Source organism: Setaria viridis, chromosome 2, assembly GCF_005286985.2.
Source record: "Setaria viridis chromosome 2, Setaria_viridis_v4.0, whole genome shotgun sequence".
Lineage (NCBI taxonomy): Eukaryota > Viridiplantae > Streptophyta > Magnoliopsida > Poales > Poaceae > Setaria > Setaria viridis.
In genome coordinates, this window is record NC_048264.2 from 41,099,046 (window position 1) to 41,117,170 (window position 18,125).

Here is an 18,125-nt window from a genome sequence, read left to right on the forward strand (position 1 = left end):
TTAAACAGAGTACAAAACGCACATGTTTATATAGGCAGCATCCATGCACCTCTAATATAATGAAAGTAAGTACGCACGTCCTATATCCGATCATCTCTGAAAGATAAGACCGGCAGATGAAGATGTCTCGTTGCCGTCGCCTATTGTTCAAAAAAATAGTGTCATTTATTCCTAAAATCTTAGAAAATGTGAGCATCTGTGCTAAGTGATGAATCAAACCTGGATGGGGAGGTTCCATAAAAAAAACCTGATCAATCAGGCTACAGTCTATTCGCTCATAGGCTTTCACATCATTTCAAATAAGTTCTATTGTTCATATAAACTACTATGTTGTTTTCACCGGCATTCATATTGGTGATTTGACCGTCCTTGTTCCGAAATGTGTATATGAATTCTGATAACTATTCACGAAACCCCAGGCTTTGTGGTTGAGCAATCGGCACTGAATCATCAGTGAACTCTTACAACTTATTTGGATGGGCTCGTTGGTTTCTCCGACTGCGGGTCTCCGTGGAACACATGATTCTCAATACGAGAAATAGGAAAATATAGGATTTGAGTTGCATGAAACTTGCAGTCCTGTAGAAATTCAAAATGCAGAAAATTTTATAACATAGCCTTTGGATACAAAATAGGAAAAACACAGGAATTGAAAGAGGGAGACAGAAAATTTTTCTTAAGGTCCAACCTCGTGTTAGTTTTCCTCCAAAATTCCTACTTATTCATACTTCCCATGAAAATCCTAAGGAATTTCTTTGGGCGCAATACATTATTCTAAAGGGGCACACATGAAATTTTTCTATAAAATTGAAATTCTTCAAAATTCCTTTGATTTTCCTTGTTCCAAATGGAGCTTACATCATCAACCATAAGAAATGTGCTCAACTGGTCGATTACGTCCTGGTCTTTGTTCTCACTATCAAGATTAAGACAAAATTACTCTGAAACTTTTCCTTGGAGCAGAATGTGAGTTTTTAATGAAAAGAAAACATACCTCCGCGCCAGCAGCGTGTGTGCCAAAGTAGGTTGTTCCTCGCAAAGAAAAAACAAAAAAAAGGCTCAAGGTTGTTGCCGCCAGGCTCACTGCTATGTAGCAGTCAACGGTCAAAGTCGTCGTCCACGCGCTCCATTTGCTAACAATACCACTCAAGTATGTCGCCATCTAGATCTAGCTAGGCTCTGCAAACCTGTAGGCTGTAGCTGCTGCTCCACCACTCACCAGTCGCCCACCATGAAGAATTCCTCCATACTTTCGCTCTTCGTCCTCGTTGCCACTGCGCCGCTCGCCGCCGCCGCCGCCGTGTGGTCTAGCGTATCATGCGGCAGCGACGGCAGCTACACGGCCAACAGCACCTACGAAGCCAACCTCCACCACCTGGCGGCCGTCGTCCCGGCCGAGGCAGCCGCCGCACACCGCTTTGACACGTACCATATCTTCGGGTACTGGCCCAACCGGTTGCAAGCAGACTGGAGCTGCCAGAGCAGCGGCAGCGACTGCGCCGCCTGCATCGCTGACGCCTTCAAGCAGGTGGAGCTCGAGTGCCCGTTCCACAGGGAGGCCTTCTTCTTCGGTGGCAACTGCACTCTCCGTCTTACCGAGTACCGTATTCTCGACGACGATGTCTTCGGTACGTTAGCCATCATCTCTTGTCTCGCTACTGAGAAAAGAAAACAATTTTAACCATTTTTTTCAAAATAATTGTGTTTTACAAAATATTAGCATTACTATTAGTGACGAATTAGCCACAAGATAGAAGGTATTGACATAATAAAGAATCAGTTGCCTGACAATAAGCCGTTTCAGATTCTCACCCATATTCAGCTTACTATTAGTGACGGATTTTCTTCCCTGATTCGTAATCGTGTTAGCCAGTGTTAGCCAGTGCCATAAGGATATCATCAATATCAAGTATTCAGTAACATATATATACATGGCCAAATTCGTATAATTAGTGATTCTTGCCTGTCAAGTTTATAGCAACTGAATGGTCAACAATTGTGTTTTTTGTAAAAATTGATGACACACATGGTAACACATTGCTATAAGTTCGTGAAAAATTTCGCCTTGTATAACATAATATTAGGTTAAAGTTTCTGAACTCTTACAGAAAGAAAAAGGGCAAATGTGCAATTTAAAAGAGTAAATTACCAAACTTTTATTCAAATATATCATGATGACATTTATTCCTTTCCTTCCATGGGTCTAAATTTTATCGATATTTATGTTTAGACATTTTAACTCATTTATTCAAGAAATATTGTTTAAATACTTAACATCAGGTTTTCTGCATCACATTTCAGCGATGAACCCTCTGGCTATGGGGATGATATTTCAAGCATTTGGGCTTGCATGTCTTTTCCTCTTGTTTCTAAGGGCTTGGCGGCATGATATTAAAAAAGGCACAATCACGTAAGGAACCGTTTGATTTCCCAAATATTTACATAGGTTGAACTGCTTCCTGTATAAAATCCAAACAAAATTTCTAGGAAACTCCTGCCAACATGTTAAAAATCTTGGGCTAACAATACATAACATGTTTAGTGATTTCAAACTCTCAGAATTATTGTTCAAATATTTTTAATTTTTGTGGGTCTAACTATTATACTCTTAAAAAATTATCTTCATTCTATAGCATGGAACCATATAAATTCCTCTTACATAATGCAGGCACCACACCCCTCTATCTGGAGATCAATAGATGAGCGGCTTGGCTACAGTTTTGTGCATCAGCGAAATGAAATGAATGAATACCGAGGCACAATAGCAAATGAAATGAATGAATGTGTATATAGTATTCTCCTAGGCAAATAATGAAACAATATTGATTCTTCAGCGAATGAACTTTAGTTTGATCCTTATAAAGAAGCAGCAATCTTCATTGCACCTAATAATCTGTTATTTTCATGAAGATTTCTTATTGGCCGTCCCACAGTCCATATCTCAAAATATATATGCAACTCCAAGGTGAAGATATTCAGTGCTCAGCACTGAATCATCAAAATCATCAAATGAGTGGGATCATTGATTTCTCTCCCTAGTCCCTACGATTAAACACACTTAAAAATGATATGCACAGTTCTTAAGCACTTCCGCTTCTTATTTTAACTCTCCAGATTAAAATAGAATTGCTTTGCTTTTTCCGTTGAAATAGAATGCTGAGTTAAAGGAAAAAAAAACATACCTGGGGTGCTAGCAGTAGCAGCATGTCAAGCAGGAGCCGATGCGATCAAGGCTGGTGCTGACCTGCTCCACGCCTCCACCACTGTCCAGACACTAGAGCAATCAAAGTCAACAAGTCACCCGCCCTTTTTCTAGAAAAATGTGTGACTAATCCTCATAATTTTTACTCGCTCGGCTCCCCGGCACTGAGTCCAAACTCCAAAGTAAAGCACAAACACCTTAGAACCATGCGGTATCTCCCCCTCTTATTCCTCATAGTCTTGCCTCTTGCCGCCAATGCCCACCTCCGGGACGTTGTCTGCCTCGGCCAACATGACCGCACATCGATAAACAGAAACTATTTAGCCAAACATCCACCGCTTAGCAGCCATGGTTCAATCCAAAACGTCTTCCTTGCCCAGCCTCTCCACTGATCATGAGGTCGGGGAATACCCTGACACTGTGTACGCCTTCTCACGGTGCCACAACGGCACGGACTCCACATCATGCAGAGCCTGCATCATCTTGGCCCTGCAAGAAGCGCGACGAGCATGTCCGGACCACAAGGAGTCTGTGTTCTTCAACGGCAACTGCTCTCTTCGACTCTATGGTGTCCATTTCTACCTAAACAACATGGATGTGCGATTGTATTTACTGCCACAGAAAGTGAGTTCTTTCTTCCTGTTTTTCCCTTATGCAGTCCGTACTTCTTGGAGCTACTTTCACTGCAACATGTGTTAATACTTGCTGGTTCCTGTTCTCAATCAACGGAAGAAAATTAGACCAAAATGCTAGTTTGTAAAAGTTTGTAGCTCCATAGTACTCAGGGATATGTCTTGTAGTGCAGATAAACATGGAGCTCCTTTTTATAATAAAATAACAGGGACTGAACAGTAAAATGAGGTCAAGAAATGTCTTAAGTAAGCAAATATCATAAGATAAAAAGCCCAGAAATACATGGCACAAATTTGCCGCATGACTGCATGTTGATGGCATTTACCATTTCACACCAAAACTTCAATAAGTAGCCATGCACCACCAAAAAATCATAATCTTTGCCACAAGACACCACAAGCCTTAGAATTGTTTCATTTGATTTCAGGCGAGAGAAAATATTGTAAACGACACTTCCTTGTTAGCAACTGCAGCCTTGGTAGCATCAACATCCTTGTTAGCATCTGCAGCTTTGTTAGCATCAAATCCTTGGTAGCATCTGCAGCCTTGGTAGCATCAACATCCTTGTGAGCATCTGCTTCTTTGAAGCATAGCTGTCTCAATCATAATATCATAGAGAGGGAGCCTCCTAACTTCCCATTACAAGTCAAGAGAAACCATAAGCCTCAGTTGTTAGCTCAGCAAAAGATGGTCTCTCTGAAGGATGAAAGATGGAATTTGAGAATCTGATGGCGAATATATAGTTAATTTCCCTAGTAGGAGGAAGGAGACGAGGGAAGAGGCTAAAGGAGGGAACAAGTGGCTTTGGTTAGTGAGGTGCAGCTTATGCCAAGGGTGTAAGTGTCATTTAAAGTATTTTCTCTAACTGAAATCACAGATAATATATTCTAATGGCTGCGGCGTGCCGTAGCTAATGTAAGACTATATTTGGTAGTATAGGAAATATCTCAGGAGGCTTCTTGCCCCCCTATACATTCGCCCTCGAGGCTCAATGCAATACAATCCACACATTATACACAATCTTACAGCTAAGGTTCACCAATTTGTAATTACGCTTGTCAAATTATGAAAGTTTGGCGTGAAATAGCAAATTACAGCAAAGTTCATTGTTCTGTGACAAATTTGTCTACATAAAAACACTAAGCAAAGGGAGCAATAAAGACCATATTGAGAAGTAAAATACATACTCTTGACTAAGGGCAAGGAAGTCTGATAGGTGCTCAACAAATGTCTTCGAGAAGCTTGAAAACCAGAGCCCTGATCAAGCAGGGGGTCTTGCTTGAACATTCCATCAATGTACATTCTAGTACAGGCACAAGAATCTTGAACCATATTTGCTGGATCGCTTCAGTTGAACATGCTGAAAAAGGGTGCCTCATAGAGACTTATTGAATTTAGAGACATTTGTAGAATGAGCCTTTTACATTCCATCAACTGAAAACTTGTTGCCATACTTGCTTATAGAACTGTTTGACAAATTGTTTCAAATTTAGTATTATCTACCAAATGAGTGGGCTATTCTGATGAAGCTTGCCAAGATACAACAATAACAACAACATAGCCTTTAAGAAGCTTGCCAAGATAAAATACTTAAAAATGGGTGATGACCTGTGAACTTGTAACTTTAATTCATTTCTCTACTGTCAAATTAGGAACGATAAGCCTGTGTTTAGTTAATCACCTAATGCTGCCTCCGTCATCCCTGTACCCTGTAAATTGCTACTCATAAATCTCTATACTCGAGCAATTCCCTGACCCTCCACAAACCCACATATTCATGGAGTGTGATGGTGTACTTCCTCATTCCAGTATTGTAGGCAGTGCATGCCTCAGATACTATTGTCTGTATGACTGTATCTCCAGATGATTACCCACAAACGTATTCTGAAGGGATGATAATGTTAAATGGCCAGCCACTCATAAATTCAAGTAATTGACATGATGATGTAATAATCAACAATGGCTGTATGCATTGCATGGTGCAAAAGGTCAAAATTTTATCCTTTTTTCTAAAAACTCATAAATTCAAGTTTCCCTTTTTCTTTTCAATTCAGAAGGAAATGTTGTGATGAGGAATTTGTCCTTGGCTATGGTATTTCAAGCAATTGGATTCGCAGGCTTTTCTTCTTGCTTCTGCAGGACTGCCGTGAAAAGAAAACAGGCTCTCCCATGTAAGTTTTTCGAACAATACAAGGTATACATTTGTTAAACTACCTAACAATGTGGAACAGACTATAGATTGTGAGGTGCAACATTGTGTGTTCAAATTATTTAAAATTAACTATATTTTAATAATCGTTCTTTGAATCATCCAGATCTATCAATTCGCAAATGCAAAAAAATGAATAACACATTAGCATTACCGGTTTAAGCAATGTGTTGGAAACAATTCGGTTCTCATACGTCCATTCACCTCTCTTCCATCAGGAAAAAAAAGGAATAACACTTAGCATTGTTACGCGGGTGTTCATGCTCTCAGCCATCTGGAGACAAGCATCTAGCCATCAGCCATCTACACAATTTTCATAATCAGCTCCGCTGAAATGGATGCTTTCCCGTATAAACAATTTCCTATATGAACTTCGCCATTATATTTTTAAACTCTGGTTGGGGTATGTAATCCTGGTATCTATACAGCCTCAAGTCATCATGCATTGGCATTAAACAAACTATGAACAATTGAGATTGTAAAGGCTGATTGGATGTAATGGATTTGTGTCCAAACGGGTGTGATAATTTGGGAAACGAGAGGGATCCAACCGAACCCTGTGAGCATATCTAAAATTCGATTTGCATCGTACGAACAGCATCGTGCTCTATCTAGTTCAAACCATACGTCGAACAACTTGCGTGCAACCTGAAGCTGATGATCTAATCAGCCAACATAATCGTCACGCCATATTACGAAAATGAAGACAGATCCCCGAACGCGAAGAAGAAACAATGAACCAGCTACGAAGCTAGACGGGATAAAAACTACGAGTAGCATGTAATAAATGCCAAAACATTGATCTTGGAATCATTACGTACCGTAGCCTCGAGGACAAACCGCGTCACATGGCAGGCGGCTGCGCGATCCGAACGCCGTCGCGTAGATCTCCAGCGTGGGACGTGCGCGTGATCATCGCCGGCGACTATGATGTCCCGTATCCGGCGAGTTTGCGGCGGTGCTCGGCCCTCGGCCGCCGCCGATGGGTGTAGTTGCGATCGTGGGCTGGTATGAGCGGAAAAGAAATTTGAAAATTATTACTAACCTTTTTTTTTAGAGGAGAAAATTATTACTAACTAGTGGGCTAGCTGCTGCGATGGGTGTGTTGGGCTGGTTCTCTTTCTGAGAATAATTGGGCCGAATGCTAGCAGACCTTGAGCCGAAATACAAACAGTTAGCGCGCGCAGGAAGATAAGGAAAACGAACAAGCCAGCCCCCAAAGGCCCGAAAGAGCGATGCTACTGGCCGAGAACGCATCGCTCTGCTGGCCCAAGAATGATTTTTTCCCTCTCTGTTTTTTTCTTTTTTCTTTTTATCTCATATAAGCAAATTAAATTGAATAGCCATCACCTGATATAATCCCTCTAAAAGATGCTACATAAATTTTCAAAGAATTTACTAAAGTTTTTGCAGCCATACTTTTCAAACTGTCACGACGTTGCAGGTCATAAAAATTTTCGGCAAATGGATTTTGTATTCGACTCGTCTAAGGCTAGATAACCAAACTATGTAACGATTTCGCTAGCTAACATGATCTTGTCACCCTTTTTCTGTTCCACACTGTTCACTAAGCTTGTGGATATCCCTGCTATCTTTACATATTAACCTCTTTGCACAGGCCGAAAAGAATTGACCTAACATCACGACGGACCACGAAACGAAATGAAAACAACGTAAAGATGGAGGACGAAGTCTTGGCTGTCTCCATTAGCCCTCCCGTCGATCTACTGTGCAGGCAGCCTACCATTCATTGATGCCTGCATCTACCAGCACGGCAAGGGTAAGGTAGAAATCAACAGGAACGTGCCTGGATCGCCATTGCCGCATTGGAGCTTGGTGGCGTACGAGAACGACTTCGCGCTTGGAACGGTGCCACGACGAGTCACTTCACGGTGAACCTGGAGTCTCCTGCCGCTCGTCGCTGCTCGCATGTGAGTGACGTCGCCTCGCCTTCTGGGACGGTGGGCGGCCATCGCGTGAGCTGGCGCAGGGCCGGAAGTATTTATGCTGGTCCCACTGTGTCAGTGTCGCCTACCCAGTCAAGTCAAAAGGGTCCCGCACGAGTCAACCCTCGCGGCCCCATCTACCCGTCCCCCTCCCTCCTCTTCATTCATTTCACCGCATCGGCTTCCTCCATTCCATCGCTACACGCCTCCGGCCAGACCCGGACCAGCACCACGCCACGGCTCCGGCCATCGGGCGCACACCATGGCCATGGATGCGCACCACCACCACCTGCCCGCCTACCTCGCCGCGGCCCTCTTCCTCGCCTTCGCCCTCGCGCCGCTCGCCGCCGGGGACCCCCTGGGCCAGCTCTGCGGGAACAGCAGCAACTATACCTTGAACGGCACCTACCAGGGCAACATCCGGCGCCTCGCCGCCACGCTCCCCAAGAACACCTCCTCCTCCCCAACGCTCTTCGCGAAGGACTCCACCGGCGACGTCCCGGACATCGTCTACGCGCTCGCGCTCTGCCGCGGCGACACCAACGCCTCCGCCTGCGGGGACTGCGTCGCGACGGCGTTCACGGACGCGCAGCAGGCGTGCCCCTACAACAAGGACGCCACCGTCTTCTACGACCCCTGCCTCCTCCGCTACTCCAACCAGAACTTCCTCGCCTCAACCGCCGGCGACGGCCGCGGGACCGCCCTCATCCTCATGAACACGCAGAACGTCACCGCGCCGTTCAGTGTGTTCGACAACGCCGTGGCCGTGCTCCTCAACGCCATCGCCAACTACGCGGCCGACAACTCGACCAAGAGGTTCGGCACGGGGGTGGAGGGGTTCCGGACATTCGACAGCAACAACCCGAGGATCTACGGGCTGGCGCAGTGCACGCCGGACACGACGCCGGCCGACTGCCGGACCTGCCTCTCCGGTATAGTTCAGAGAGGGCCAAAGTATTTCAGCGGGAAGCAGGGTGGTAGGATTCTTGGCCTGCGCTGCAACTACAGGTATGAGCAGTACTCGTTCTTCACCAGCACCCCGCTGCTTCAGCTGCCGGAGCCTGCCGTGGGGGCCCCACCGCCCGCGCCTTCCCCACCGCCGGTGAACGGGACGCCGCCGACGACTGGAGGAGGAAGAAGTAAGTTTGAGGGTTAAAATGTCTTCTTTTGCATTCATGCGCATGGTTCGTTTTCTGCAACAGGGGAATTTAGGCATTTAGCAATTCATGGTAGGGGGGACAGAACAGTGAGGATCCCTGAAGAACTCTTTAAAAAGGACCAAGTCCGATCCACTTGCACAACATATCTGATTAAAAGGAACCCAAGACTAATTTTTTAAGTACTTCTTTTATGAACTTGGTATGAATTGTGTCGATTCTGCAAGTATGCTTCCACCAAATCATAGTGATAAAATAACTGACGAGTGTCACCATCACTCAAGAGCTTTCTTCTGTCTGTTTTACATTTGATTAAAAGGAACTCCGAAACAATTGGTTCATACGATGATGCCTTCTTTTGCATTCATAGTTTTCTGCAACAGAGGAGTTTAGGCATTTAGCAATTCATGATAGGGGGGGAGGGAACAGTGAGGATCCCTGAAGAACTCTAAAGAAGGACCAAGTCCGATCCACTTGCACAACATAAATCTGACAGTTCCCTTGAGATTTGATTCGATGCCCAAGACTAACTTTTGACTTTTTCTATGAACTTGGAATGAATTGTGTCGATTAAGCAAGTATGCTTGCACCAAATTGATGTCAACATCACTGAAGAGTTTTCTTCTGTTTGTTTTCTTTCGATTTTAAAGTACTCTGAAGCAATTAATTTGTACAACAATGGACAAAAGGAAATTGAGGTATCGAGTTTTTCCTTTTGACCTGAATGAAAATAGCATAGCAACAGGTATCTTTGCTACTCGTTTTACATGTCAAAGCTTAGTTGCTCTTGTCTTGCTCAGGACTTATGATAAAGCAGCAGTATATATAACTTGTAGCAATATAAACATCAAACCTGTTAATAATTTTCTACCTTTTGTAGTCTATCAATTTTTCAAAAGAAAAGTTTGATATAGTATGAGAAAGATGCATTTTTTTTAAGATTCTTGTTATATTCTCTTTTAATGTGCATCAAATTAATTAATGCCTGCCATTTACAGGAAACAAAACTGGTAGAATTTTAGCCATTGCACTTCCTATATTCGCCGGGGTACTAGCTATTGTAGTTATTTGTTCTTGTCTTTGGAGGAGCAAGAAGAAAACATCAGGAAAGTCATTACTACCAGGTAAATCCCTATGTGATTCAGTTAGCTCAAATTCCTTGCCTTTTTCATATGATTAGAACCAGCGTCACTTTTCAAAATATTATACAATCAAAACTAACATTTTTGACTGGCCTAGACATCATTCTGATATGAACATAGGAATTCACTGGTGTATTACACACCAGTTCTAATTAACTTGGTCTCTTATGACAGATACAAACAATCAAAACTAACATTTTTACTGGCCTAGACATAATTCTCGTATGAACATAGGAAATGAACTGACGTATTACACACCAGTTCTAATTACTTGGTCTCTTATGACAGATACAACTAACCCAGAGGACATACATAGTATTGATTCGCTCATTATTGATCTTTCAACTCTGCGAGCTGCAACGGAAAACTTTGATGAAGCCAATAAACTCGGTGAAGGTGGTTTTGGTGCAGTTTATAAGGTGCTAATCATACATTATCATATAGACCTTTTTGTTCATATTTTACAGTTTTGACATTCAAATATATCCATTTGTACAGGGAATCCTCCCTGATAATCAGGAAATTGCAGTGAAAAGGCTCTCACAGAGTTCTAGACAAGGAATAGAGGAGCTGAAAAATGAGCTTGTTTTGGTTGCTAAGCTGCAACACAAGAATTTAGTTAGGCTTGTTGGTGTTTGCTTGGAGGATCATGAAAGATTGCTTGTCTATGAATACATGCCCAACAAAAGCCTCGACACTATTCTTTTCGGTACTGTTACTCATCATATTCTAGCAACAGTGGAACAACAACTGGAAATTTTATATTTGTACTGTACATTTATGAGTTTTATCTTTCTGTCTGACAGATTCCGAGAGATGTGGTGAGCTTGATTGGGGGAAGAGATTTAAGATAGTTAATGGGATTGCTCGTGGACTGCAGTATCTTCATGAAGATTCTCAAGTGAAGATTATCCACCGTGACCTCAAAGCAAGCAATGTTCTGTTAGACTATGACTTCAATCCTAAGATCTCAGATTTCGGCTTAGCAAGGCTATTCGAAAATGACCAAACACAAGATGTCACAAATCGTGTTGTCGGAACCTAGTAAGTATCCATGGCATTTCTTAGATAAATAAGTGTTGATAATGTTGCCCTTGGAAGATATATGTGCGTACACTAACCCATAATAAAATTTACTTGTCGCAGTGGATACATGGCCCCTGAATACGCTATGCGTGGGCATTACTCTATCAAGTCCGATGTGTTCAGCTTCGGAGTTTTAATCCTAGAGATCGTCACGGGAAGGAGAAATGGTGGCTCGTACAGCACCGATGAATCTGCTGATCTCCTTAGTTTGGTGAGTTGATAGCCTACGCAAAACTCTGTGCCCCAGTCACACTTTACAAGTTTAGAGTAACAATATTGAAGCAATTCCTACATGTGACGCAGGTGTGGGAGCACTGGACAACGGGAACGCTGGTGGAGATCATGGATTCATCCTTGAGCAGCCTCGCTCCACGAGACCAGATGTTGAAGTGCATCCACATCGGACTCCTCTGCGTTCAAGACAACCCCACAGAACGGCCGATGATGTCAACGGTAAATGTCATGCTCAGCAGCAGCACCGTGACCCTCCAAGCTCCATCCAGGCCGGCATTTTGCATCCCAAAGAGTGGCTTCAATTCTGAAATGTACTCGGAAGGGTACCCAGGAGGTTTATATTCTGCGAGTAGATCACCTATGTCGCTGAACGACGTTTCAATTACTGAACTTGATCCAAGGTGATCCACCTTGAGAAGTGATGGTGAACTTGTTGCACTGTAGTTGCAACAAAAACAAAGTTTGGTATACTGGGAGGGGTCAGGGGAGCAGCCAGAATTTTCGATTGAGGGCCAAATAGGCTATGCAACATAAGTTGTGATCCACCTTGCGAAGTGATGGGTGAACTTGCAGCTTGCAGCACTGTTGTTGCAACAAAAACAAAGTTTGGTGCTAGGAAGGTCAGGGGAGCAGCCAGGATTTTTTATTGAGGGCCAATTAGGCTATACGACACAATTGTTACTAGTATACTAAGAAGTTCATTAGACAAAAGGAAGGGGATGTGTGCACATTTTCTAGTTTACATTTGCAGTTCTACTTTGCAACCAAAGGTGAGTAATTTCTAAACTGTGGGTACGTAAAAAGTTTGAGGACGGAGTAATAATAACTAGTACTATATTGGTGTATACGTGATGTTAGTAACTTACTTCCTCTTGTCAGAAATATAATGCTTTAGATTTGTGCAAACTCAAACTACAATCATGTGTCAATGATTCTTGATGTTGAAGTACACTATTTATTATCTTACACAAAAAAGAGTTATATATTATGAAAGCATTTTTCATAATGAATGTAGCATTAGTGTCAATCTTTAGAAAATTTTAAGATAATGATAGTCAAAGTAAAAAAAAATACCTAAAACACAAACCTATATGAACTTATAGCTGTGATCAGAGAAAGTGCCATTTTGATGAGATGCAATGTATTTTATTTCTCCGATTATTTTTGTATAACCAGAGCTGAGGCGAGTGAAATAAAACGTTGATGACAGAATGTATCCATGATTCTTGATGCTGAAGTGCAATTGAATCATTGTTTTTTTTTTCGCCAGCTTAAGCTTTAAGAACTAGAATTTTCCTTCCCACGCTACGTGCTGCGATTACTCATTTCCAACAGAATATCCGACCATGTCACCTTCGTCCCCAGCAAACTCCGGCGAGGACAAGATGTTAAGTTCTAGGTTAGGAACTTAGGATTAGGATAGGATATTGGAGTATGGGTTCCAACGAGACTAATTCAATGCAGTACTATTTTTTTTCGAAACATTTCAATGCAGTACTATGATTGGCCCTTGTACTCTTGTACACCTCCATGGTGTGCATGGAGGTCAAGAAGCTAAGGAAGGAAGGAAAGCAAGCTCGCAAGAAACTACCAACTCCAAGCACTTTATTTTATCAAAAGAAAACTTTTAAGCGCTTGAGCCGTGACAGTGTCACCCGGGCGGTCGTCAGTTATCATTGTGGATTGTGGAGGACCCTGTAGAGCTGAGCTCCCAGCGCCGGCAGCGTGATGGGCTTGGGGATGACGCCGTTTACCCCCGTCCGTTGGCACGCGTCGCGGACGTCGATGCTGCTCGCCCTCGGCGGCAGTGGCAGCGCGACGAGGATGAGCAGCCAGTTGAAGCTGTCGCTGGTGAGCTCCCGGATCCGGCAGGCCACCTCGAACCCATCCTCCGTCGCGCCGGCGGCGCCAGCGCCGGCAGCGGCAGGCGTGTGGAGGTCAAGCAGCACCACCTGGAGTTGCAGGTACGGGAACTCGAACGGCGGCTGGTCAGTGCCGCCGCCGGCGGCGGCGTCGCTCCCCAGGAGAAGGCTGAGGCAGTGCGCCGCCGATGGCACCGGCAGCACCTGGCAGCCGAGCCGCTCCAGGAGCTTCCGCGTCACCTCCCGGCTGGTGTCGTCGCCGTCCGCGAGCAGGACCCTCAGCCCGTCGAAGTGGTATTGAGGAGGCATTGTGGACGACGACGGCGAGGGGATCCCGAATCCGCCACCGGTGCGGTACAAGCCGCCGCCTGATGGGGAGGTGGCGGTAGAGGGCGACGCCACTCCGTACCCAAGCTGGAAGTGCAGGACGAGGCTCATGGATTCTCCTCCCTGCTGAGCTCCGAAATCTGATGGGGATTCCCGCCACATCTTGCCATTCATCATCTGACGAGATCAGCCAATCAATTATAGTAGTCAAAATTAGTAATCAATCTGACGTCAATCAATTACTCATTTACTTGTACAGAGAACAGAGCTCACATGCACGATCTTGTTGCACGTAGCGGTGCTTAGCCGCGTCTCGGAGCAGACGGAGCTGGTACCGGTTCCCTTTCTTCTGATCATATCATGGGGTCGTGGGCTGGACGAACGCAGCAAGCTATCTCTCAAGATTCTTGCGATCCCAAACCGGAACCTGACGCACACCATGTTGCAGCCGGAGAAGTTTGGGATGATCCAGTCCCGGTGATCAGACATGGCCGGATCTTGTTCGCCCGCCGTCACAGTCTCCACACAAAAGCAGAGGCCATGGCAGTGGCACTCGCACCGGTCCAGCAGGACGCCAAGCATGTGCAGCAGGAGGTGGAACACCCTCCTCTCGTCGCCGACCACCCAGCACTCGCCAGGCAGGGAGCTCATCTCCGCCCGGTGCGAGAAGCCGAGCCCCCTGCAGTGGGCGAGGCACCCGGACACGGCGGCCGCGTCCCGCACCAGCGCGCGGAGGTCGAACGGCCTCCTCGCCAGGGTAAGGCCGGCGGCCGACGCCGGCTCGCCACCGCGGGGCGTCGTCGGCGTCAGCACCGCCGCCATGACGTCGTCGATCAGCGTGGAGGAGAGGGCGCCGATCCTGGCCATGGCGCCCACGGCGAGCCTCCGCTCAGCGCAGGGCAGGGCTTCGTCCTGCTGCTGCGCCTGCATCAGGGAGAGCAGCCCCACGACGGAGTGCATCGGCCTCAGCACGCCGTCGCGCATGGCGACCTGCGCGGCGTCCCTGGCCCTGGCGGCCACCTCGGCGTCGTGCCGGGCCTGCGCCAGGGCCCTCTGCCGCTGGGCCAGCTTGTACCGCGTCAGCTGCCACTCCTCCAGCACCGCCGCATGCGACAGGGCCACGGCCAAGTGGTCCGCCACCACCTCCACGATCTCCAGCTCCTGCCTGCTCCAATCTCGCCCCCCTCCACCTCCTCCTCCTCTAGGCCTTCTATTCCTGTGATTCTTAGGAGTAGGAGGTGGAGCCGGAAGAACCAAGACAATGATCGCGTAGCTCACGGCAGTTCCTCCTCCCTGCTCATCTGATCCTGACAATGACGCATCGACGAAGTTGGACGCCCTCAGCATCGGCATCCGTATGGCGGCCGCAGCTCCATGGCCCGACGTCGTCCCGAGCGCCGAACCCGGCCTCAGCACCTTGGCGTTCTTGCTAGCCGTGACGGCGGCCACGTCGGGGTCACTGACGCAAATGGCCTGCCTACTCGTCGACGTCGTGCCACGGTGGTCTTCTTCAGGAAGCTGATGGACCAGGTGGAGCACGCCGGAGCCGTCGCTGGCCGCGGCGGGCATCCAGACGGCGCAGCTGCGGAGGGCCAGTGCGTCGGAGAGTTCGAGCACGGCGGCGCGCAGGACGGCGAGCGCGTCATCGTGCGGGAGGGAGCCGCCGCCGCCGCGGACGTGCTGCGTGATGGCGCGGACGACGCGCGCGGCGGTCTCCTGGCGGCGCCTGACGAGGGAGACGTCGCGGTCGAGCTGGCGCGCCTTGTCCCGCAGCAGCGCTTCGCGGGTCTTGAGGCGGAGCAGCTGCGGGATGAAGGTGGGCAGGGAGACGGCGGCGGCGGAGGCGGCGAGGGCGGCGAGCGCCTTGGCGGCGGTGAAGGCAAGGAGGAGGCGGCGCGAGTCCGGGCGGGCGTAGGTGAAGACGGCGGCCAGGTGGACGAGGCCGCAGAGGACGATGAAGGCGCCGAACTGGAGGAGCACCCACCGGAGCGGCGCCAGGTCGGCGCACGTCGCGAAGTGCAGCAGCAGGAGCGGGATGGACATGTAGGACGCGCCGATGAGGAAGTCGCTCACCTTCTGCCACTGCAGCAGCGCCTCCACCGCGCCGTCCTCGCGCCCGTCGCAGCCGCCGCCGCACGGCGCCGCCATTGGTGTCCGGCGGAGCTAGCAGCTGCGCAAGCGCAGAAACGCACGGATTAATCAAAGGTAGCAGCAGCTAGCACTCCTAATTCGGCTTGGAATGCGATTTCATGAACATGCAACCATGCATTTGCATCATTGGATGCATGCAGTTCCTGAATCTTGGTCTGTTCTTCCTGCTCCTGGTTCGCCTTGCAGGTTGCAGCTGCATCTGCATGCAAGCAAGCAACTAACTACAACTATATGCAAGAAAAGCAAGATGGGTGGAGATGGAATCATGGAATCAGTGAGGTAAGAAGTATCCGTTTAAGATTTAAAAGAAAAACTCTTTTCTTTTCTCCAAGCACAAGCTGTTCAAAGTGCATATCAGCATACACAATCACTGGCTGTACGGCAGCAGAGAAACAGAGGAATCTAAAACAAGAAGAGAGGCAAGAAGCAGCCAAGCAGGGGACATGGATATATTACCGATGCAGTTTCTTCTCAACAATGGAATAATGCCATCTCATGCATGCACAGGGAATCGATCGACAAGTGGGATCTAAGCAGCTAGTCAGATCTAGAGAGCAATGTTGCAACCATTGATGAAAACAGAGGTGAAATGCTCTCTTTCAAACCATTTGGGTGTGTGGGTGTGGGTGTGTGTGGGTGTGGGTGTGTGTGTGTGTGTGGGGGGGGGGGGGGGGGGGGGGGGGGCGGGTGTCGGGCACCGGTGGATATGTTCAGTCTCTCATTCTTTGTACGGGAGGAGAAGAGACGGAGGGGAACAGCATGCTGCAAGGGGAAGAAGAAGAAGAAGAGAAGCGAGGTCTAAACAAGTAAGGAAGGAAGAGGCCGAGAGGCGAGAGCGAGACAAGTGTTGGCAGCCTAGCATCGAGCCGAGCTGGAGGCTGCCGCTGCACGGCAGGCATGCAGAGCTAGCGAGCCATGTGATTAGCTTTGCCTGCAGCCCATTGCTGTAGCTGCTCAGGATTCCATGGGGATTCAGAATTCCAGATACAGCCATACGGCCATGCGCGTGCTGCGAGCCTGCGATGCACCGCTCTATCTGCGAGCCTGCGAAGGAAGAGGACGAAGGCAAAAGGCTGAAGCGAGCTGGGTGCATGGTTCCTCCCATGACGGCACCGAGGTTCAGCATCGCAGTAGAGTGCAGTGAAACGCCACGCAAGTGTGCAAAACGCTGGATCGTGTCAGTGCGGCCCGCGGTCGCGGGGGGCCAGGTTCAGAGGCTCCTGTCCCGGCGGCCGCCGCGGTCAGTCGGCCGTGGCCGCGCCGGCGCGACACGTCGCCGGCCGTGCATGGCTGCATGCCACCGCTAGCTCTTTCCTCCTCTCCGAGGCCGTGGTCTCGCGGAGTTCTATGCCAAGCTTCTACGTCCTTCATCTCATCTCATGAAAGAGTTTGGATAGAGCTCCCAAGTTTCGTTTTTTTTCCTTCGGTATAAAGTAGTATATGGGAAAAGATATTTAGGTATTTTTTAAAAATATATTATTTGGGTAGCTTTTTCAAAGAAAATATTTGTATAAACTTATGTTGAACATCTACCCTATTAATACGATCTGCTGAAGCTAAAACCGTATAAAAGTAGACAAATTCAAAAGTCGAGAGGAAGGGGATAAAAATAATTTGTTCGCTTCAGCTTATCAATCGGTTTATCGGCTACTGAATAATATTTTTCTCTCACAACAATTCAGCCGTTTCAGCTTTTCAGCCAAACCGAACGGTATTTTTCTCTCACGATAAATCTCATTTTAAGTGAAAATGAGATCTACAAGCTTCAGGCGTCCGCCTCGTTGGCCGTTTCAATCCGAACAGCCTGTGGCCCTGTGCGTGTCAACCTCTTCGCCTCCAGCTCGACCTTTCGCTGCCATATCGCGTACGGCGTACCCATCACCAGGGGCATCGTGCGGCTTGCTTCTTCAACGGCGACGGCGAGCTAAGCCACCGGGCGGCAGTGAGCAGGGGAATTGAGGCAAATTCGCCCAATGTTACACTGAGACCTAATCTGCGGTTCGAATTCTCCTTCACCGATGGACGGCGGCGGCTCCTGGTAGCTCGAATGGCCGATGGACGAGCGCCCCGGAGGGCGGCGGCGGCGGACGGTCAGCTAGCGGCCGAGCAGCGAGCAATACGGAGGAGGGGGGCTAATCTGTATAAGTTAGGGGGTAAAGTGCAAAACGCAGAAAAT

At 47.5% G+C, this 18,125-nt stretch overlaps 3 protein-coding genes across 4 annotated transcripts; 2 read left to right on the forward strand and 1 right to left on the reverse strand.

The window, feature by feature from the left end:
* The first annotated feature begins 1,015 nt into the window (after positions 1-1,015).
* LOC117843122 (cysteine-rich repeat secretory protein 1) lies at positions 1,016-2,884 on the forward strand. Of its 2 annotated transcripts, XM_034723685.2 has the most exons (3): positions 1,116-1,628; positions 2,302-2,410; positions 2,669-2,884. In XM_034723685.2, the coding sequence occupies exons 1-3, from the start codon at positions 1,232-1,234 to the stop codon at positions 2,697-2,699; spliced, it is 537 nt and encodes a 178-aa protein (XP_034579576.1). In that variant the 5' UTR covers positions 1,116-1,231; the 3' UTR covers positions 2,700-2,884. The 2 variants fall into 2 exon arrangements, with proteins under 2 accessions (XP_034579577.1, XP_034579576.1); XM_034723686.2 differs by lacking the exon at positions 2,302-2,410 and having other exon boundaries at positions 1,016-1,628.
* A 5,288-nt stretch (positions 2,885-8,172) lies between these two features.
* On the forward strand, positions 8,173-12,515 carry LOC117843119 (cysteine-rich receptor-like protein kinase 6). Its single transcript, XM_034723682.2, has 7 exons — positions 8,173-9,129; positions 10,146-10,271; positions 10,578-10,708; positions 10,788-10,998; positions 11,096-11,333; positions 11,436-11,586; positions 11,679-12,515. Exons 1-7 carry the CDS (start codon positions 8,253-8,255, stop codon positions 12,012-12,014), a joined length of 2,070 nt encoding a protein of 689 aa, XP_034579573.1. The 5' UTR covers positions 8,173-8,252; the 3' UTR covers positions 12,015-12,515.
* Positions 12,516-13,050: 535 nt separating this feature from the next.
* LOC117843118 (ethylene receptor 4) lies at positions 13,051-16,006 on the reverse strand. Its single transcript, XM_072291908.1, has 2 exons — positions 14,072-16,006; positions 13,051-13,981 (listed from the first exon to the last, which is right to left on the reverse strand). Exons 1-2 carry the CDS (start codon positions 15,944-15,946, stop codon positions 13,283-13,285), a joined length of 2,574 nt encoding a protein of 857 aa, XP_072148009.1. The 5' UTR covers positions 15,947-16,006; the 3' UTR covers positions 13,051-13,282.
* Between the last annotated feature and the right edge of the window lie 2,119 nt (positions 16,007-18,125).

Coding starts and splice junctions, on each gene's coding strand:
- LOC117843122 (XM_034723685.2), top strand. CDS start 1,232: ATGAAGAATTCCTCCATACTTTCGCTCTTCGTCCTCGTTGCCACTGCG. Junction 1,629..2,301: donor TCTCGACGACGATGTCTTCG/GTACGTTAGCCA, acceptor ATCACATTTCAG/CGATGAACCCTCTGGCTATG. Junction 2,411..2,668: donor ATTAAAAAAGGCACAATCAC/GTAAGGAACCGT, acceptor TACATAATGCAG/GCACCACACCCCTCTATCTG.
- LOC117843119 (XM_034723682.2), top strand. CDS start 8,253: ATGGCCATGGATGCGCACCACCACCACCTGCCCGCCTACCTCGCCGCG. Junction 9,130..10,145: donor GACGACTGGAGGAGGAAGAA/GTAAGTTTGAGG, acceptor TGCCATTTACAG/GAAACAAAACTGGTAGAATT. Junction 10,709..10,787: donor GTTTTGGTGCAGTTTATAAG/GTGCTAATCATA, acceptor CCATTTGTACAG/GGAATCCTCCCTGATAATCA.
- LOC117843118 (XM_072291908.1), bottom strand. CDS start 15,946: ATGGCGGCGCCGTGCGGCGGCGGCTGCGACGGGCGCGAGGACGGCGCG. Junction 13,982..14,071: donor CGTGCAACAAGATCGTGCAT/GTGAGCTCTGTT, acceptor ATTGGCTGATCT/CGTCAGATGATGAATGGCAA.